The following is a 23020-nucleotide window of genomic DNA, read 5'->3' on the forward strand; positions in this document are numbered from 1 at the left end:
CTACACTGTCCTGGGGAAAAGGCACTATAGTCAAGATACAGTAACTTCTCTAATCCAGTCTATCTTGATCTCTGAAGTGCATGGGGTGGGGGAGGGTGGTTCTTCGGCCTCAGTCTTGCATTCTAGGATTCTCTCAGTGGTACCTTGTTTTTGGATAGTTGTTGGCTGTTCTTCTTATGAGATGGAGCAAATTCAGGAATGATGTACATCACCATTTTGGTGATATCAGTCTCCCCCAATATTTTGTCAATGTAAATTTTTAAATACATGAAAGGGCCCACATAAAAGTATAAGTGTTAAGGTCACTTGCAGCAAAATACAGCACATTGGAATTACTTAGCCAAAAATTTTATGCTTGAAGGCAGGCACTTCATAACACTTGAACTTGGCAAAAAGCAACAGTTTGATGTCAATATCTTAACCTTTCTAATAACTGTGTAGTTTTTCAAGGGAATATATTTTCACAATATTACAGAAGAGAAAAAAATCTGTCTAAACTACACATGAATGGAATTCCAGAGAACAAGGATGCAAATTTTATTTTCCCTTCTTCTTTTCATAAACTGTTATGTATCTTCACAGTCAAGTTCTACAGTTTTACTCCCTGATGTAAAATCCCATGGGAATATTTGGCTTCTAATCTTTCAGTCTTAAATAAACTATCTGTTGCTTGTGGAACTTGATACAGTTTTTTCCCCCTACAGTTGGAATAACCTTGGTTATAATAAACCACTAATTAAAGTCAGATGATTTTTAGGTGGCAGTAGCTAGCACTAAAGAGTTATTGGCTTCAAGCAGCTGTGGAGTCCCTTTAATTCTGTTTTAACTGTCAAATTAAATATAAGATTAAACTACTCTAGTTGTTTTCATTCTCAGAGGCATAGAAATTTACTTCACACTTAACTAAACCATGAGCAGAATGCTTGGCACCCAGTGGACCCCACTACCATTTGATTTACCTGTTCTTTCTAGAGTAAGTCTCTACCAGATAGACAGATTCTGTTCGAAGTCTTGGTAATGGGGAACTTCACAAAACAATCTAGTCAATAAGGAAGCTCTAACTCCTCTTTCTCATCCTGAAACCAAAGTTCCTTGTTCTTATCCAGAAACCAAAATTCCTGTGCTTCCATCCAGTGCTTTAAACAATGAAAGGCACAGAGTAGGCTCTCATGCACTTGAACAGTATTTATTGATGAACAAAAGAATGAATAATTCTGATTCTGATTTCTAAGGCTGCACAGAATATAGTTGTTTCCTTATGTAGTCCAGCCTATTCTCCACTCTTACATCATTCTTCACTTTTCCAGGATCAGTACTACAGTTTCCTTCAGCAATATGATTTTCCGATGTTTTGTCTTTCTCATTACTCTTCTCTGAATGTGCTTGCATTGATCATTACATCTCTTCAAATGTGATACCATCGAACCAAACAATACTCTTGGTCAGCTCAGAGAGGGGTAAACACTCAGTATTTCTTAGCCCGGTTATTCCACTTGACATATTTTTGGGCCCAAAAAGGTATTCCGTAGAGCAGTCCTTTCCAGTTTCTGATAGAGACATTTTATTCCAGGCAAGATCTCTGATTGGCACATATTCTGGTCTGGGAGAAGGATGGTTTCCTTGAATTTCCAGGGTAAGGAGGGGGTGGAGAACGCTGTGCTGAAGCCTGTGGGGTCGGGGAGTAGGGAGGTGGCAAGTCGGCACAGTATTCCATCTCATGGTCATAACTGTAGGGCGGTGGTGCCACTGAAAAAGAAAAAGTAAAGGACATCAGGCATTTAGCGAATATTTGAGTGTCTACTATGTTTAAACCACTGGGCTGAATACACCGGGAAAGGATATAATTTTTGCCTGCAAAAATCTTAGTTTTATTGTGTTGAGGACACATGTATAAAAAGGCAAGGGCTACAAAAAGTGGTACCATTGGCCGAAATGTTTAGAATTGGTTGCTTAGGGAAAGTTTCTTGGAAATCTGATGCCAAACGAGCAGATAAAGAAAAGACGAGGCACTAATTCCAGATTGAACAAAAGCACAGAAGCAGGAGAACACTTTTGTTGAAAGCAAAAAGTACACGGAACGGGAAATGGGAAAAAGTGTTGAGAAATCTTATGGTATCATCATCCTGGTGGGCTTTGATTGTCACAGAAGGAGTGTGTGATGTGCAGTTACCAGAGCTTTTTTGAATACGCTAGTGAATATGCTTTGAGAAGGTGATTTTCTCCGCAGTATGGATTGAAGTGGGCTGAAGAAAAGGAGAGATGATGTAACAGCATGTGTGAAGGGTTATAAGGGACTCGTGGCATTGGGAGGAAAAAATCACAAGAGGCCATAAGAGCAACTGAGTGCTTCATTGATGAGTAGGTAGGTAGAGAAAGAGGTGGAGAGTGAAAGAAGGTCTCCAGGTATTGGGCATTCTTTATTGGGCTCCTGTAACTTAGAAGGTTATGGAGCCATTATAAGAATAAGAAAAAAAAAAAAAAACAAGGGTGGGCAAGCACATTTGTGAATGGGAATGAAGAACTTAGTTTTCTAAACATTATTTGAAAATTTTTCTTTTTTTTTTTCACTGTAATATATTTCAGAGTGTTTTAAATCACATTTAAGGCACTTCATTATGACTATGTAAGGATGTCTATTTTGTAGTGATCTCAATCCCACGTCAAGGGTTGGAAGATAGGTACCCCTTGAGTGTTCCATGTCTTCAAGAACCAATCATCCTGCAACATCTTAGCAACCCCTCTAAGATTTGAATTATCATCAAGATCATGATTCTACTTAGAAATTGGCACATCTTAATTGCTTACTATGAATGTAGCCTAAATTACAAGACTAGTGTCATAATAATGTAAATATTATAGCCAACTTTTTTAATGGAATGGCAGATAAGAACAAACAACATTTCAATAAACTTATTTTTAAAATATCTTCCAGGGATGTCTGGCTGGCTCAGCTGGTGGGGCATGTGACACTTGATCTCAGGGCCACACTGGGTGTAGAGATTACTTTAAAATAAAATCTCAAAAAAAAAAAAAAAACCCAAACATCCAATAAGAATATGGTAGTGTTCTGATCAATATGCATGCACAAACATAGGGCTTCACCCTATATGCAAATACTAACAGTGTTTCTTCTGGATCCCTTTAACTTGGCTTGCTTTACCAGGAGCTTGATGATCTGAACGACTTACCGATCAGCCTGTACTCAGGGATGTGAGGACACAGAATTGGGTCACCTGAGCGAAGAGAAAAATGGAGACAGAGAACTGGGTGGGATGTCCTCTGGGGACTGCTCTACTGAGCAAAGGCTTTGAAAGTCTTCAGTGGGCTCTGCAGGCAAAGGGCTCATGACAGAGGACACAGCTGTATCCAGCTTCTCTAAGGCTGCTTTAAACACCTGAAGCTGTGCTATCAAAAGCTTTGTTTTCTATAACAAAATGGAATGACTCCTGTGGAGTCTAAACACACATGCCGTCTGCATTACACCCACTCCTTTGCTTCTTGATATCCAGGAGGACTAAGACAAAGAGGTTTAGATATACTTCATCCAAGCCGAGAAATACAGGCTCCATGTAAAATAAGCAGCTACAGCTGGATGCCTATTGAACTGTTTCTTATAAGCGTGTGGTTCTAGGCTGTTTTGTATTGAAGCCTTTTCCTGTCTCCCACTTAAGGAGCACATGCTGGATGATTCTACAGATTGATTTTGCGTCATTCTCTGTCATGAAACCATGGTGTCTATTTATGCTTTGGTAACAAAGCATTCATATTTTGCTGTCTGCATCAAAACTGCTAGAGGACATTTCAGTGAGATTCCCTATGGTTTATACAGCCGCATGTTGAACATGAAAATTTAAGATATGATTAGAGTCATATAGCCTTCTACTTATATAGCCTTTGAATTTTGATAAAGTGATTATATAATGCAGAAGAGCAATATTTTGAGGACGGTTCATCATGAAATAAACATGGCACATCTTTTATAGCATCAGCTACTGGAAGATATTTTGAAATAAGTCTTGTATAACTGTAGACTGTGCTATCCTTCTTTCTTATTCTTAATGTTATTATAGTTTTCTACAATATTACAAAACATAGGGATAGTAACCTTTTTTATCTCTTCTCTATTGTTAAATGTAAAAATTTGTCTTGTCTTTTGGATATCTGATTCATAGCCAAACTATTTCTGAGCTTTTTTCACTTAAATTTATATATTTAAAGCTTCCTTATATCTGTTATTTTATTTGGTGTATTTTTGTGGCAAAGCTTATTTTTCTTAAGATTTAAATTTTGGTTAGGTGAAATTATCTATGTGGTTTCTTAAAAATCATTTGTCATATTGTTTTGTTACCAATCCTAAAGTTTTAATGTACTAGTTCTGTTTCAATAACCAAGGCATATCTTTTTATATGATTAACACCTCATTTTAATTATTAATGATTTTATTTTATTTTTTTAAAAGATTTTATTTATTTATTTGACAGACAGAGATCACAAGTAGGCAGAGAGGCAGGCAGAGGGAGAGGGGAAGCAGGCTCCCTGCTGAGCAGAGAGCCTGATGCGGGGCTTAATCCCAGAACCCTGGGACCATGACCTGAGCCGAAGGCAGAGGCTTTAACCCACTGAGCCACCCAAGTGCCCCAATTATTATTGATTTTAAATGGTTTTAATATCTAGTAGGACAGGCAAATCTCATGACTTTTTTTCAACATGTTTAAAAATGTTTGTATTGAGATATAATTGACATATAACATCATGCAAGTTTAAGGTGTATAATATGTTGATTTGATATATTTATATACTACAATATGATTACCACCTGTTAAACTAATTAAACAAGGAGCTGATTAGACTGAGGTGGCTCTGTTGTCATAGTGAGCAAACCAAAATGTAAGCCTGTAAGTGCTTCAAAGTTACAAAATCAAAACGCTAAGGACAACCAATCACAAATTGTCAAATAAGCTTTAAGCTATAGCCAGTGAAATAATTTCCTTTCTTTGCTTCTACATTTGCTCTGTATAAGGCAGGGTACTCCTAACCACTTCCAGTATGGTGTTGTCTGATTCAAATCAATTTTTGTTCAAATAAACTCTTAAAATTTCTGGTATGCCTCAATTTGTCTTTTAATACACCTTAGCATTAGCTTATAACATTTTTGAAAAGATCCCAGATCTTTTGACTTGATCCCAGTTTCCTGGGATCATGACCTGAGCTGGAGGCAGATGCTTAGCCTACTGAGCCACCCAGGTGTCTGGAGCTTATGACATTTTTAAAGACTATTTCTAATATTATTGCTAGGAGCAAACCTACTCCTCCTCCATCCCCCAAACCAACCTACTCACAATTTTCTGAATCTTCTTAGAGCAGAAGCCCACAGGGCTCCGAAGAAGACCTCTACTGCCTCCAACCCCACCACAAAGCCCAATCCTGCCCATTTCTCCTCAACAGTGGCCTAAGATGCAATTCCCAAAAGGATGATATTATTAGAAGCTATCATACCCCTTCCCCTCAGATGACATCAAGACAAGTCTAGTCATGTTCCACATTTCTCTGTAACCAAGAGGACAAACTCTTAGAACATCTTTCATTGTAGACCTCTAATTCTGGGAGCCTTTACACATCAAATCTCATTAATTTTCTAAACTTTCCCCACCACCTTTCACTGTGCTCAGGAGATCACAAAGTCTGTCATTCGTATGCTATCTCTTTACATGTGACTCTAGCTCAGAATATGAGAAGTCCTCATCTAATTGTGTCTGTTTTCCAGAGAAATAAGATCCACTGAGAGTAAGAAAAGTCAGGGGGTTTTTGAACTTTGAGAAGAGAGAAGAATGTATGAGATAGTTGTGTCAGGGAGCAGAAGTGGACATTCACTGAACATTTCTATTTTCATTAAAGTCAGATTTTCCCTGGAGTGCAGCTTCCTCTGCAGCAGTATTAAATCAGAAATATTCTCCCCACTCCCCAGCCCACAACTTCCTACATCCTCTAGTGCCAGAAGATGCACTGGGTGTTTTCTTGGATTCTCATAGCCATTTTTCAAACCATGGTCTAGGTTCTCTCCTTAAAAACCTAAGCTCTATTTTAGCATACACCACGAGATTATACTACTTTCTATTCCTCCTTGTTAATACCTCTGGTCTGCTCTGCCCTAGATTCTCATTCATTGATGGTTTAGCATCAGTCCTGTTACCTTTCTCTGCAACAGGACTTCTATTAGCATTCTTGATGATTTCATCATTCATGTGTTGAGGTGAATTTCTGGCCCTAAGCTGGAGCTTTCTCCTACTCCAGGTGCCACAGCAGCAAACTGAAACTTCGATAACTTTCATGTCCTTGTGAAGCTTCACTTGATGGGAAGCTTCACATATCCAGTCAGCTAAACCCCAAACATCAAGCCAACTCTAAGCTCTATACTTACTTCCTGTTCCTCTTCACCCCAAATAAGGTTAACTACGTGGCCCCAGCCAATCAGATATTTTCTATTTTTCTCTTGTTGTTGTTGTTTTTTTTTTTAATTCTTTATTCTATAAAAGCTCCCTGCCTTCCACTTACTTTACAGTTCTCCGTACAAAGACTGTCCACTTCATGAAGTGTTAAACAGTGTGTTTGTATCCCTTGTTTTCATTAATCGTTTTTTTAACATCTGGATTTTTTTGTGTTAAAAATCTTTTTCTCCCTCTTGCTGTACCTATGTAAATCTGACCACTACTCTTTATCTTTCTAGAATACACATTCCAACGTATCTTGAATCTCACCTAGATTTCCAATTTTACTGATGACATTTAAAAAGTTAATTTAAACTGATGTCACCTCTTTCCTGTCTTCATGTCTTTCTTTATTCAGCTTAGATTTATGGTCCACCACTAAAATTGTTTCTGTGCATTTATCATCAACCTTCTTATCTCTTTTTCTCCCTGTTGCCTGACAAAACTCCAATCTTGATTAAATTCAACATTTTGGCTCTCCCAGACTTGTATCTAGGAGCTTCATGTGGCTAGAGAAAAATGCACAATCATACTGACTGATATCATTTTCAATGAATGACTATATTCTTAAGTGTTGATACTCTTGGCATTGCTTGGAAATTATGCATTCCTATAGGTATTTCACCACTCCCCCTGCATTTTCTGAGATTCCTTACCTATAAGCATCCCCTCAGCCCACTTTCAGGAGAAGACTTGCTTCTAATTTCAGTAAGAATATAGGCACAATCAGAAGAGAATATCCTCATATCACCAAATCCTTTGATGAGTACCTGAAAGTCTTCACATGTTCAGTACCTTTACTAAGAAGGCAGCCCTCATTTGTGAATTCAATGATACAAATAGAAGTTTTACTTCTTTTTTTTTTTTAAGATTTATTTATTCACTTAAGAGAGAAAGAGAGTGTGCACATGTGCATGAGTGTGGTCAGGGGCAGAGAGAATCTTCAAGCAGACTCCCTGCTAAGCATGGAGCACTACTTGGGGCTTGGTCCCATGATCCATGAGATCATAACCAGAGCCAAAACCAAGAGTTGGATGCTCAACTGACTGAGCCACTCAGGTGCCCCTAGAATATTGATTTCTTAATGAAATATTCCCAAGAGATTTTAAAGACTACAACTCGGTTATTTTATAGAATGTTCCTTAACCTTGCTTTGCCAGATCTATTCTCATGCTTAGATTCAGGCTGTGAACTTTCAGCCAGAATCCTACATACATGAAGTTGTATCATCCTCAGAGTAATTAACACCCAAAGGTGCAAGATGTCCATCTACCCCGTTTTTGGTGTTGTTAATCTTTACCACCTGGTCAAGATGTTGTCTGGTTTCTTCATTGTGTAATTACTATTTTTCTTCTAATAACTAGCAACAAATCTGGGACTAGACACTTTCTGACCATGCAAATGACCTGCTCCACTGCAACTTCTCCTCCCAGTTTTAACACCACTAATGATTCTTGTTCCAAGCTTTTTTCATGATGGTTTTAAAATGATGATTTTTCCAATTCCATATATTAATAATTACATAAGTAAATATGTTTTACTTGGGACTGGATGGTGAACAGAATAGATCACGATCCCTGCCTTGTGGATCTAGGAGGAGGGGATGGAAATTGAACAATAAATGTAACAGTTGGACAAACTATATGGTATCTTAGAAGATTAAAAGCACTCTGGAAAAAAAATACAGAGTAGAATAAGGAGGGACATAAGACAATTTTAAATAGACCAGAGTAGGCTTCATTCAGGAGGTGGTCTTTGATCAAAAATTTGAATTAAGTGAGGGCCCATATTCTAAGCAAAGATCCAAGATGGAGTGTGCCATGTTGTGTTCACATGGAGTGTGTTTGTGTTCACAGAAGAATGTGCCTGAAGGCAGAGTGGCAAGAGGGAGTAGAGAAGGAAATGGAGTCAGAGAAATAAAAAGACGAGCCAATTCATGTATTGCTTTGCAGGCCCTGGTCAGGAATTTGCTTTTTACTCTGGATAAAATGAGGAACCACTGGCTGGACTCTTCTCTGGAGAAAATGGAAAGCCATTGGAAGATTTTGACTAGAAGAATGATATTATTTGGCATCTACTTTAAAAAGTTCAATCTGGCTACTGGGTTTAGAATAGACCCCTGGGGGCCAAAGGTGGCTGCTGGAAGAGCAGTTAGGATATAATCACAGTAATGCAGGTGAGAGCTGAGGGTGGTTCCCACGAGTAAAGAGCAGTGGGAACAGTGAGTAGTCAGACCCTGTATATACTTGGAGATGGAATTTGAAGTTTTCCTAGTAGTTTGTGTGCAGGTTTGATGGAGGCAAGGAGTCAAGGATGACTCAAAGATTTTTGGTCTAAGCCACTGGAAGTCCAGAGATGTCATCAGTTGAGAGGAAAAAGGCTGTGAGTAGAGGAGGTTTGGGGGGATGATCAGAAGTATAGCATCGAATATGTTCAACTTGAGATAGCTATGAGACATCCAAGCTGAGATGTCCAGCAGGCAGTGGGATCAAATGCATCTGAAATTCAGGAAGGAGGTTTGGAATGAAGGTTTGTAACTTTGGGAGGCATTAACATATAAATAGTACTTAATACTGTGAGACCAAATGATATAACCAAGGATGTAAGTGTAGGTACAGTCTAGGAAAAACACAAGTATCTGATCCTTGAGATGCTTGGAGAAGAGGAAGAACTGACAAAAGAGGAACAGGAGAAATGATCATTCTCACATTCATCTAAAATTTGCTCCTTCAAGTTGAAGTTGATAGGGAAAAAGTTAAGAGGGGAAGGGTATTAGGGAATTGATACATGGGGCAGATTTCATGTAGAAGGGACCTTCTTCTCTATAGGGGCTAAGGAAGGGTGTGACTGTCAATAGGAAATTATCTTTCTAATAATATGTTAGATTCAAACTTGACTGGCTTTTATATGTCAAATGGCACATACACAGACTGACTTAGAAAGCACTACTGAACAATCACCTAATGCAAATTGCAGTATTTTGTTTATGGAATCATATGTATTCAGTATATTTATATGTAGAACTTCTAGCAGATTCTCACCAAATACCTGTCAAATTATTATTGTATTACCTTTGCTCTATGTTGAGAATTTTCATATTATGTTAAAACTGTTTTCTTTGCATACAGAGGACACATAAAAATTTTATTCCATCCTTTTTCTTAAGACATACATACCTACTAAATCAGATGCAGTTTGTTAAGAAATGTCACTTGTACTTTCCCTATAATTACTTCTCAGAACTCTGGCAGGTAGACACAGTGGATATGAACTGTGTAGTTCTCTTAACTCTGGCTGGTTGGGAATTGTAGGCAAGAAGATACAAGTATGAATACCTTCAAATGTGAGCTAGATTTTATTAGTTGGACCTAAGTAATCTCCATTGAAATCTAGAGCTTCAGTCTGCGTTAATTTAGAAATGCCCTACATTCTTGGAGATCATTGCATTGAAAGTCTTCAATGTTTCCTCTATCCAAGCAGTAGAGCATAACTAATGAATCTGACTCTTCCTTCAGAAGGAGAGAGCGATTGTGTTTACCAGGATAGGAGGAGATGGCATTGATGTGAGTGGTCCTGATGACGCCCACCCGGGTCCCACGGTTGTTTTTCATACACATGCAGATACATATGGCAATTCCAGCGATGACCCCCATGATGAATACAATTCCAAACACTATGCCAGCAATTGCTGTGCCCCTAAAAAAGGAAAACAGATGTACATTTATTGAAAAGGTTCATAAGCCTTTCAAATACAGCTCTATGACTAGATGACAAATGCTCTTTGGCAAATCTCCTTGGATATTTAAAAAAAAAAAAAGGTAATTCCCTGAATCAGTCAAGTAAGTAGTCTTGTGTATTTTAATAGATAAGAAAAAGTTATAAGCTTTCAGGGAATCTTCTTCCAGTACAGTAAACCTATCATTCATATTCTGGCTTTAGAAATCCATGTATATTTATACAAAACACAATTACTTAGATATGCTCTCTAAAATAATAATAAACATTCTGCTGCTTATTTAAACTGCAAAGAACTTACTGTCTGTGAGTACACGTTTACTGAAAACAACTTGATAAATGTCAAAGTGTTAAATAAAATTTAACATTTATCTTTATTAAAACTCTTCACAAAATAGAACTGAATATTTTTTTCTTAACAGAATAGAGAAAAATAAACCAAATGCTTTAAAAAATCTATTCAGAAAACAGTTATGACAAACGGTATTCTCATTAAATTCAGTAATAATACAAGAAAAACCTCTCTTCTATTAATGTTATGTTTTTCTCCAGAAGGTTTTATCTCTCACAACAAAATCATAGAAAGAAAAAATGCTCCATGAAAGAGTTAACCTTATTATGTGTAGACAATATGATTTGTAGGAGTCTACATTTGTTCACATTTTGGAAAGTAATGGAGAAATCTTTGTGAAAAGATGCAGATTTTCAGTCAGCAGTATCATTTCTAGCAATGCTTTCTGAGGAAATGCAGCACATGTGGGCACAAATAATGTAATAAGGATGTTTGCCAATATATTGTTGCTAATAGCAAGATATCAGAAACACCCTAATATCCAAATGACAAAATAATAATAATAATAATACACCAGAGAATGAATCCTATATGGTGATTTAAAAGGGTGAAATGTTCATGATTCCTGGTTAACTTAATAGTAACACCACAAATGAAAAGGCAGATATTAACAAAATATCAGTATTAATAGAATGATTGCAAGGAGAAAGTTACATTTTTACATTTCAAAGTTTTGAATGTATATGTGATTTTTTTATTGATAGGGGACAATGAAGAAAATTTTCACTTTCTAATTTGGGTAACCCCTCCCCAGAAGTAACCATTTCAACTCTTTCAAACATTGTTTTAGTACTCCCCCCTTTTTAAAAAAGTTTTTAAATGTTTTGTTTATTAGAGAGAGAGAGAGAGAGATTGGGAGCACGAGCAGGGGAAGGGGGAAGGACAGAGGGAAAGGGGCAAACAGACTCCCTGCTGACCTTGGAGCTGGATGAGGGGCTCAATCTCAGGACCCTGAGATCCTGACCTGAGATTAAGTCAGACACTTAACCGACTGAGCCACCTAGGCACCCCTGTTCTAGTAACTTTCTTCCTATTTCTTAGTAATACAATTACATTCTTTTAGTTTTTCAAAATTTTATATTATCTATTGGTTACTTTCATAGTATTTGGGAATTAAGATCCCGCAGACAAACTTTATCCTTTTAGGATTTATATTACCATGTCATCAGGATTTATATTACCATGTCATTGCTTACTGCTGAGCCAAGCAAGGTACCATGGTTACCTCTCATTTCTGTTACACTTACTTTGTTTAAGGAATTTCCCTGAGTTCCCATCTTTCCATATGTCTGTTGTTACCCTGCCCCACAAAGTTTTAGAAAATTTTTGAACAATTATCAGAAGTTCTTAGCATTTTCTTTTTACTACTGGTACTATGAAATTGCATAATGCACTTGGATTTTTAAAAAAATTCTTTTTCCAGGCCCTTAGGATTTTTCATGTCTAGACACTCATTCTTCCGTTCTTGAAACTGTGCCGTAAATGGATAATTTCCTTTCCATCATTTTATCTGTTTCTCTTTCTGGAAGCCTATTCTGAAAGCACTTCTGGGATAACTTCTCTAATTTTTCTGATTTCTGTTTCCTTGAATTACTTTCTGGGGAATTTCATTGACTTCACATTCCAAAATTTTGTTGAACTTCTCACGTTCAGCTATTATATGTTTAGTTTCTGGGTGCTCTATCTTATCCTTTAAAGTACCCACCTCCCTATTTTATTGAGTCCTGTTTTGCTTTCATTGATATGGTTTCTCTTCCTAATCCCTGAAGGTAGTAATGAAATATATATATATATAAATATATGTATATATATATGTATATATATGTGTATATATATACATATATATGTGTGTGTGTGTATACACACATATACATGTATATATACATATACATATATACACACATATACATATACATGCGTATATATATGTATATATATATATACACATATATATATATATACACACACACACATATATATATTTTAAACTTTCTCTACTTTCTGTATTACCTCCTGTCCTGTTTAGTTTCCTTCTTATTTTGATCTGTTTCATGTTTGGTATTTTCCTTAAAAGTCTGGTGATCCTGATTCTTCAGCTCTTTAAAAAAGAGGCACAGAGGAGCTGCTTGGAAGTTCACGGTGGCCCGCTGCCATTGCACAGGTGAAATCCACAGTCTGAGAGTTCTCATAGTATTTTTGTTGGGGCTGTTCATTTTTCCCCTTAAAGGATCCTCCAGTTTGAGCCAGCCTGACACTCTGCTGGAGCCTAGGGTTTTGCCTATAAGAGTATGAGCTTCCATAAAATCCTGATACTTTTAGATCAGAGACTCAGTCTCACTCTGCTGTGACAGTGGAGCCATTCAGAAGTCTTCAGCAACAACATTTTTGTGGCTTAAAAGCATGATTTCTAAAACCAGAATGCCTAGGTTCCAACTGCTCTTTGCACAAGTTGCTGGACGCCTCCCACCCCCCTAATTTGCTTATTAATTAAATGAAGGTCACCTTGGTACTTATCTGATTCTCCGCTCAAATTTCATATCATGAAATATCTGTACTCCTGTACTGATTTGTCAGATAAATAATTTCTTACTTTTGTGCTCTATAAATATCTATCCAATACTTCTCTTTTTTAAAAAAAGATCTTATTCATTTGACAGAGAGATAGAGAGAGAGGGAACACAAGTAAGGGTAATGGGTAAGGGAGAAGCAGGCTCCCCGCCAAGCAGAAAGCCCAATGCAGGACTTGATCCCAGGACCCTGGGATCATGACCTGAGCAGAAGGCAGAGGCTTAATGACTGAGCCACCCAGGCGCCCCAACCTAGACTTTTCTAAGACAGGTCTGTAATGCTCATCCCAAACCCTTGGGGCCAGGTCTATCTCGTAAGTCATAAATGTTAAGATTTTGGCAAGGGAATATAGTACATATACCATATGTTGTGGGATACTTCCAAGGCCAGCATCCTTAGCACACATACATACATTTACATTCCTGTAGTAAAGGTGAGAATACTAACAGCCATGGATTACATAGAGACTAGCAAAAAGTCCAAGATTCCTTTGGGTCAAGTCTGGCCACCAAGTCAGTTACATAAAACATTTCAGTTTCCATAGCTGTTTGTTTTTGAGGATTTCAAAATTTTGAGGATTTCAAGATAAGGAATTGTGAACCTGTATTTGTACTTTTCACAAGAGATTTTCTTTTTATGGCTTTTCCCACTCTTAAGAAAATGATACTACTAAGAATTCCAACAGACCCTTTAAAAATATTCTTACACACATTTTAACTATGTTAGTAAATTATGAAAGCAGAATGTGAGACATATTTGGATGTGCTGCTATTAATGATTAAAGAATGGCTGAGTCCAGCAGCTTAAGAAATAAACCTTTTCAAAAAAGACAGATTTATTAAAGAAGATAATTTGAAATACATAAACCCCAAATAATCTGGAAACTTTTTTATTGTAATTTTGAAGTCCAAATAAGATTGATTTGGAGGGCTTAATTTATGTTCCAGAAATAATCAATGGCCCAATTATTCAGGCAAAGAGTTTCCAAAGTAAGTGTTATGGAAGCTGTTAAGATATTAAATTGGGACATATTTATATTCATTAATTCATTTTTTAAATAGAGGAAAGTAGAAAATTAGTCACATTTTGTTTTCCTGTTGGCAGCTCCAGCAAAAGTGCCTGCTTGTGAGGTCAGTAATGAGGTTTCAACTAATGTGTTAAATGAGGTTTCTGATTAAATCATGATTTTGGTGTCCTTGATCTTTTGATACCCATTAGTAACTGTAAATTAGTTATTAAAGACATGGCAAGTATAACATTTATAGAATTATTTACTCCATTATTAATTAAGATAAACAATAAACAAACAGTAACCTTCTGGCATAGAAGTAATTTAGTTTCATCAACTGTTGGAAAGAGAGAAGCTATTAACTTGAGAAATTTGTTGTCATAAACATCTTGAAAAAATGTAGGGAATGTACTTTCTTTGAAAGAATGGATAGCAGAGTATAGATATTTTCCTTTTTAAGCTTTTATTTGGAAATATTTACAGACTCACAGACAGTTATAAAAGGAATAGGGACAGGTCCTGTGTATCCTCCACCCAGTAACCTCCAGTGGTTACATCTTAGGAGACTAGAGTATAACACCAAAATCAGGAAGTTGACATTAGTATGAAGTGTGTGCGTTGTTGTGTGTCGTTTGAACACATGCAGAGATCATGGGATCACTATGGCAAGCAAGGTACAAAACTAACCCATTATCAGAAAGATTTGTTGTGCTACTCCTTTGTGGTCACACCAACAGCCCTCCCCTCACCATTAATAACTGCTCAAATCACTACTCTGTTCTCCATTTTTGTAATTTTTTCATGTCAAGAGTGTCATAGAAATGGAATCATATAGTATGTTACCTCTTGAGGTGCACTTTTTTTTACTCAGCTTAATGCCCTTGGAATCTATCCTAGCTTTTCTGTGAGCTAATACATTCCTTTTTTGTTATTAACTAATATTTCCTGATATGGAAATAGCATAGTTCATTTACCCATGACCTATTTACAGGACATTTTGGTTATTTCCAGTTTTGGCTTTTGCAGTTAAGCCTGCTATGTATAATCGTGTACAGGTTTTTGTGTTAATGTATGTATTCATTTCTCTGGGATAAATGCCCAAAAGTGGGAGTGCTGGGTTATTTGATAAGTATATGTTGAATTTTTGAAAAATACTGCCGAAATATTTTTCAGAATGGTTGTACTATTTTATATTTCCACCAGTACAGTAGGAGACATCCAATTTCTCTCCATCCTTGCTAGCATTTGGTGTTGTCATTATTATTTTTTATCATTTTTTCTATTAACATATAATGTATTATTTGTTTTAGAGGTACAGGTCTGTGATTCATCAGTCTTACACAATTCACAGCACTCACTATCCACATACCCTCCCCAATGTTCATCACCCAGTCACCCCACTCCTCCCACAATCCCCCCTCCAGGAACCCTCAGTTTGTTTCCTGAGATTAAGAGTCTCTTATGGTTTGTCTCCCTCTCTGGTTTCATCTTGTTTCATTTTTCCCTCCCTTCCCCTATGATCCTCTGTCTTGTTTCTCAAATTCCAGGTATCATGGAGATCATATGATAATTGCCTTTCTCTGATTGACTTATTCTGCTTAGCATAATATCCTCTAGTTCCATCCATGTTATTGCAAATGACAAAAATCCTATCCTTTTTTGTGGCTGAGTAATATTCCACCTTATGTATATGTATATAGATATATAAACACATAATATACATAAATATGTAATGTACATATTATATATAATATCTATAAATGCAAAAAATAATACATATTTTAAGGAACCTTCATACTATTTTCCATAATGGCTGTACTAACAGTGCACAATTGTTCCTTTGGCTCTACATTCTCACCAACTCTTTTATTTCTTGTCTTTTTTTTTTTTTAAGATATTATTTATTTCTTTGAGAGAGAGAGAGCACAAGCAGGGTTGGGGCAGAGGGAAGGGAAGAGGGAGAAGCAGACTCCCCGCTGAGCAGGGAGCCCTGCCATGTGAGGCTCAATCCTAGGACCCCGGGGTCATGACCTGAGCTAGAGGCAGCCACTCAATCCATTGAGCCACCTTAGTATCTTATTTCTTTCTTTCTTTTTCTTTCTCTTTCTTTCTTTCTTTCTTTCTCCTCTCTTTGTTTTTTTTTTTTTTTTTAATATTTCTTTATTTAAGTAATCTCTGCACCCAACATGGGGCTCAAACTCACAACCTCAAGATCAAGAGTTACATGCTCCTCCAACTGAGTCATCCAGGCACCCCTATTTCTTGTCCTTTTGATACTGGCAGTTCTGACAGGTGTAAGGTTATATCTCGGAGTGGCTGGTTAGTGGCTGATTAGTGATGTTGAGCATGTTTTCATGTATCTGTTGGTCATCTGTAATATAGTGGAAGTATTTCTTATAGGTACCTCTTTATTATTAAATTAAACCCAAAAGGGCATTTTTCTTGAGAAAAGAAAGAAATCTAACTTTTTTTTTTAAGATTTTATTTATTAATTTATTTGACACAGAGAGAGAGATCACAAGTAGGCAGAGAGGCAGGCAGAGAGAGAGGGGGAAGCAGGCTCCCCGCTGAGCAGAGAGCCCGATGCGGGACTCGATCCCAGGACCCTGAGATCATGACCTGAGCCGAAAGCAGCGGCTTAACCCACTGAGCCACCCAGGCGCCCCAAATCTAACTTATTTTTAATGCTGTTAATTATTTTAACTTTAGTTGATGATTTCTGGATTATAAAGCACAATTTGGTTAAGTATGTACGCAAAGAGAATTTTCTGTCTTCAGGAAGCTACTACAAAATTTTTCATGAATTCTAAAAAATTTCAGAAATAATTATCTTCTTATGGTATTTAAAAACTATAAACTTAGTACTAAACAAAAACATAGGATTTTTTTTGTTATATACAGTGACCAATATGCAAAAATCCAAGGTTGTTAAAGCAAATTATCTTTTTAATTATCCATTATAATCATTTATTATGGTAAATACTTTTGTACTCAGTTTAGTCCAGGAGTAAGCAAACTAAGACCATGGGCCACATAGGGCCCCCCCCCCCCGCCCAGGTTGTTTTAGCAAATAAAGTGTTTTTTTGGAATAAAACTCAACCCATTTGTTTCCATGTTGTCTGACTGGTTTGGTGCTGTGTCAAAGTTGAATAGTTGTGAGACCACATGGCTTTAAAGTCTAAAATATTTACTCTCTCATCTGTTGTAGAAAAAGTGTACTGATCTCTGATTTGATTCACTTGCTAATAAATTAATGTTCCCTTTCCCTAAATGACTTTTTCTAAAAAATTATGCTACTAATGATATTAAGACAGAACAAGTGGCGGCATAGACAGGGCAATTTGTACTGAAAACTAACAGTCTATGGTATTTGGAAGATCTTTTAACTCTATTAATTAGAAACTCACAAGAATTGCAAGGCTTAAATATTCTTTTTGATTACCCTCACTGATACTTACTGTAGTACATTTCTGATGCTACTTCAATAAAAAAATTACTCATGCTTTGTGGTTTAGTAAAAAATAAATATTTGGTCTTATTCCCAGTTTCCTGGCACACAGTTGTTAAAACCCTCAGAATCTCTGGAGTGAGAAAAGTGTCTTTTGTATGCTAACGAGATAACTGGTGTCTGAAGGCCACTTAGACAGGTTTAAGAAGGGGTCTGGTCCCTGGAAAGACCTAAGCATATTAATGGGTTGGAATTTTCAGCCCCATTTATAACCTCTGGGAATGGGGGCTGGGGCTGGAGATTAATCACCAGTGACCAGTGATTCAAACATACACACACAAGGAAACCTCCATTAAAAACCGCTGCATTATGAGTTTCAGAGATCTTCTGGGTTGTTGAACACACTGACAGTACTTTGATGGGGGGAACTCCTGAAAAGGGCTTGGAAGTTCTGGAAGCTCCAGGCCCCTCCCCCTAAACCTTGCCCTATGCCTTTCTTTCGTTTTGTTCTTTCTGAATTGCATCCTTTATAATTAACTGGTAATAGTAAATAAAGTGCTTTCCTGAGTCCTGTGACCTCTATCATTGATTGAAACCTGAAGGAAGGGGTTGTGGGAGTCCCTGAGTTTGCAACCAAGTTAGATGGAAGTGTGGGTAACTCAGGGACCGGAAACTTGTGACTAGCATCTGAAAGGAGGGCAGTCTTGTGAGACTAAGCGCTTCAACCTGTGGAGTCTGATGCTGACTCCAGGGACTCAGTGTCAGGATTGAATTAAATTGTAAGGCGCTCCTTTGGAAGGAGAATTGGTTCCTGTCAGGAGGGAAAACACCCCATATGCTTCCTTCTCTGTTCTCCCAAAATCTTTGTGAGTGTCTGTTAGTGTCTTTTGTTAGCTCCATAGGTAGATACTGATCACTCGCTGATAATGAAAAAAATTTTGAATGAAATTATAGATTGAAAATTTGTACCAGAATGAGACTCTGTAATTAAGATAATAAATGTATTTGTAGTAGCTCTAATGATACTGTGAATCTGTGATTTATAACAAGGCTCTGAGATAATATACTTCATTCTGTGAATAGCTTTTCATAAGAAAAAAGAGATTCTGATAATGTTGCAATTGGTACAGTAATATTTACAACACAGTTTTAGGCTCAGCATTGCTATACAGTAACTTAATACAGCTACCTTGACCGGGTTTTACAATTAAATAATGTTTGAGGTATGGGCTGCCTGGGTGGCTCAGTGGGGTAAGCCTCTGCCTTCAGCTCAGGTCATGATCTCAGGGTCCTGGGATCGAGTCCCACATCGGGCTCTCGGCTAGGCAGGGAGCCTGCTTCTTCCTCCCTCTCTTTCTCTCTCTCTCTGCTTGCCTCTCTGCCTACTTGTGATCTCTCTCTGTCAAATAAATAAAATCTTAAAAAAAAAAAATGTTTGAGGTAAATAAGAGATATGATAAGGATACTACTGTATCATTTCCCTTCTTCACTGACACGACCAACTTACAAATGTATTTTATAAAACAGCATAAGACAAAGGACTTATGAATAATTTATGCAATAATTTAATTAACACCAGTCCTACTAAAATAGGAAAATAAAAAAGGGCCACAGAGATATTTGACACCTATATGAGATGCAAGCAGAATTACAAAGTATTTCCATTAGGAGAAACTTTTCATATGGACAAAAGAGTTTTTAAGAAGTACATAAAAAATAAGTGAGAGGTAAAATTTTTGGAGTTTTCTAGAAATAAAAGACCACAATTTCAAAAGAATAAACTTAAAGTGGGTTCATCTATTATAATGAAAATGTGTAAGTGAAGCTGAAGCATTTTTATGTTTTTATTAAAGAAGGAACACTAAATAATCCTATTTATTCATGATAATCCATATGTGATGAATTAAAGCAATGAAAAAATATTCCAACTATAGTACTGAAAGTAAAATGCATATATGAGCAGAATAAAACGGCAAATTTTTTTCTTCAATCCATTCTATATGCACAGTAATTGTTCTTTTAGCCAATGCATTAAAATATTGTAGTACAATATTTTCATGTTCAGAAGTCTTTAAAACCAGTATTTTATTCTAAACCTACTGGCAATTGGTAAGGTATATAATTTAGTAACACTCTGAATTGCTTAATTTAAAAATGATGCATTTTCCTCTCTGTTGCTTTAATAAATTATTACAGAATGGTAAGAATAGAAAAACAAACTCAATGGAGTATGGTTCTTAATATGAGTATTTACTTCTATACCTTCCATTAAGAACAACAGGATCCCAGAACTCCCTGTGTCTAGGTCTGTATCTCTCTTCAGCTAGCTACTTTATATCTATACATAAATCAAATAAGCCTACTATAATTTCAAGTGGTTAAATTATAACCAAATATTGTTATTATCCCTAAAATGCTTATTTTAGAAGGATAGAAATATCAATCCATAAGATTCTCCCAATAAATCTATATGACTTGCAAAAAAAAAAATCCTGCAAAATTCAAATATGCCCAGGGTATTCATTTTTGCCTTTTTTCATGCTAGTCCACTTTACTGACTTCATTCAACATATCTTTGGCGGGGGAGAACTTTACAAGGAATTTCTCTGTTATCCTCGGAATAATAAAATTAGAAATTAATGTTTCTCTAGTAATATGTGCTACCAAAATGAGCCCATTTTTTCTTTAAATGAATAAATATACCTAATTTACTGACTCAATTCCTGTGGTAGAGAGATGTCTACCTCAGTATCTGTTTCCTATGTTTCCCTTGATAAAGTAATTCTTTTTTAAAAAAGATTTATTTATTTGAGAGAGTTAGAGCAAGCACAAGCTGGGGAGGCGGGCAGAGGGAGAGGGAGAGAGAATCTTAGGCCGACTATACTGAGCAGGGAGCCCATCGTGGCCATCCCTGGTCCTGAGATCATGACCTGAGCTAAAACCAAGAATCAGATGCTCAACTGACAGCAGCACCCAGGCTCCCCTCTCTTAATAAAAGAATTCCTGATGGTTAACTTGGTACATGCCTACTTGAAATAAAGACTATTATCTTCCAGGTACTCTTAAAGCTATTTTTTTTTTTTAATGTGATAAAATGCTGGAAGGTAAGTTGTAAGTAAAATATTTTGTGACCTCTCAGGAAACCTCCTTAAAAGATGACTTGAATGGGCTTTTTGTCTCTCCATCCAACCTTCCATCCATCCTGGTTTCTGAAATGAAGACAACCCTCCTAGGGAGGGAAGAGGAGGTGTGAGTTTAATGGACATGCTGTGTGATCCTTGAATTGCTCATCTCTGGATTTCCTTTACATTAGAGAGAAACAAACTTTTAAAAAATTTCATTAAAACCTTTGTTATTTCAGTTTCTCTCTCTCTCCCTCTCTCTCCCTCCCTCTCTATCTCACTCTGTGTGTGTGTGTGTGTGTGTGATATAATGCTTGACCTAAGCTTACCTGATACAGCTCCTTTGCCAAGATTAGCATACAGTGTAAACAAAAATAAATCTTTAATATAGAATAGCAGTTTTAAGGAGCATATAGGTATTCTGAGATCCCTGTGAAAAGGTCCCCCCCCCAAAAAAAATACCAGAACTAAGGAAGCATGAGACTGCATCCAACTTCGATTAAATTGGGATCATTCATCTTACATCTTATGTAGGACTAAATTTGTATGAGACAGTGAGAGACCTTCAAGAAATCTCTATATCTCCTAGATGTCAAAGAGGATGCAAAATGAGAATAACAAATGGTCTTGAATGTGTTGTGACTGGTAGGGTGATCTCCACACTAACATTTTGTCCCTGGAGTTCAATGTTAAATGATTTGATTGATGAAGAAAGCGAGAATAATTCAAACCAGAAGGTACCCTTTGAGAAGTGGTTGGGTTCCAGTTATCTCCACTGACCAAATTTCCTGAACAAGTACCCAATTCCTATAGTAGATTTATAAAGTGAGTTCAATGAAGATCAAATTCATATAATAAAATAATAGTAATATTGATAATAATTTAAGATGAGTATATTTTATTTTTTTTAGGAAAACAGCAATATGATAGAAGATTTACTGAACTATATTACTTGATATGTTCTGGATACTGCATGGAGTCCAAGAGTCATTATCTGATTAGCTGCCAACAGAGCCTTGGGATAGCACAGCATAATGTACCGTGGGTCAAAGTCTAAATGCAGTAACTCATAGTTACAAAAGTTTCCAGACCTTTTTTTTCATGCAAATACCTGAACATGTTTCATTTCATATTTATTAGACACCAATATTTAGAAAAGTAGTATTGACCCACACATAGATCAGTTTATTTTCCAGTCATGCCCTTGAAGTGTTTGATTTAGTTCTGTCATTATGGTCTGCAATTCTAAATGGTTGTCACTAGGGAGCAACATCCACATTTCACCCATGAAATAGGTAATGAGCCTCTTCCGTGTGCTAACCACTATTCTGGGTGCTGAGATAAAAGTTGAATGGTACATGGGACCTGCCTTCAAGAATTTTAGAGCCAATGTCTAAGTATATAAGACTAAGACAAGGAAATAATTACAGAATTTGATTGTACTCAGCAAAAGAGAGCTTTTTTTTTTTTAACAATATGAATGTCATACACTAAAGAGAACAGTAATGATTTCTTTTTTTTTTAAGATTTTATTTATTATTTCACAGAGAGAGAGAGAGAGATCACAAGTAGGCAGAGAGGCAGGCAGAGGGGAAGGCAGACGGGGAGGGAGAAGCAGACTCCCTGCTGAACAGAGAGCCTGATGCAGGGCTCGATCCCAGAACTCTGAGATCATGACCTGAGCCGAAGGCAAAGGCTTAACCCACTGAGCCACCCAGGTGCCCCTCAGTAATGATTTCTTAATACCTCTTAGCTGCATATAAAAGGTTTTTGATCTGCAGGTTACTGTTGTGAAATAGAAACGGACCCACTTGTTTTGCAGGTGAGAAAACCAAATCTGTGAGAGGTGAAAATAAAGGTCTTTTAACCAATTTCATGGTAAAAAATAGAGCTCAGGGGTCCTAATTCCCACCACAGAGCAGACCTTCCAGCAGACCTCTCTCATTCTCTCATCCATTCAACAACTGTTTATGAAGTCTCTTCACTCTGTTAAGCACCAGGCATAGAAAGATGAACAAAGTCTCAACAGAAAGCGGAGAGGAAGGGGCGAGAGAGGATTCCTGGAATATGCCGGAAATTGAAGCTCTGAAGACTGAATGAATAGGGGAGCAAGCCAGAGGCCAGAGTGCAGAACGTCTTCCCTGTGGGCAACGGCTGCTTGCTGCACAATATACCGTTCATAAAAATGTGCTGAAATCAAGACTATAGCAGATATGCAATCATAAGCTACATTTAAATAGATACCACCACTGCACACAGGTTCTATTGCCTTTTGCTTTTCAAATCTAAAAAAAATTTCCA

General features: G+C 36.9%; 1 protein-coding gene across 1 annotated transcript in view; it reads right to left on the bottom strand.

The window, feature by feature from the left end:
• Window positions 1-1023: 1023 nt before the first annotated feature.
• LOC111150629 (cysteine and tyrosine rich 1) overlaps window positions 1024-23020 on the bottom strand; it is a 93786-nt gene continuing 71789 nt past the window's right edge. The window contains exons 3-4 of the mRNA XM_022508121.1: window positions 10024-10181; window positions 1024-1746 (exon numbers count right to left, since the gene is read on the bottom strand). Coding sequence (XP_022363829.1) covers window positions 1562-1746; window positions 10024-10181 — 343 coding nt within the window. The 3' untranslated portion in view covers window positions 1024-1561. The remainder of the gene's footprint in view (window positions 1747-10023; window positions 10182-23020) is intronic.

This window comes from Enhydra lutris, unplaced genomic scaffold (assembly GCF_002288905.1).
Source record: "Enhydra lutris kenyoni isolate GAN:26980312 unplaced genomic scaffold, ASM228890v2 scaffoldscaffold2, whole genome shotgun sequence".
Lineage (NCBI taxonomy): Eukaryota > Metazoa > Chordata > Mammalia > Carnivora > Mustelidae > Enhydra > Enhydra lutris.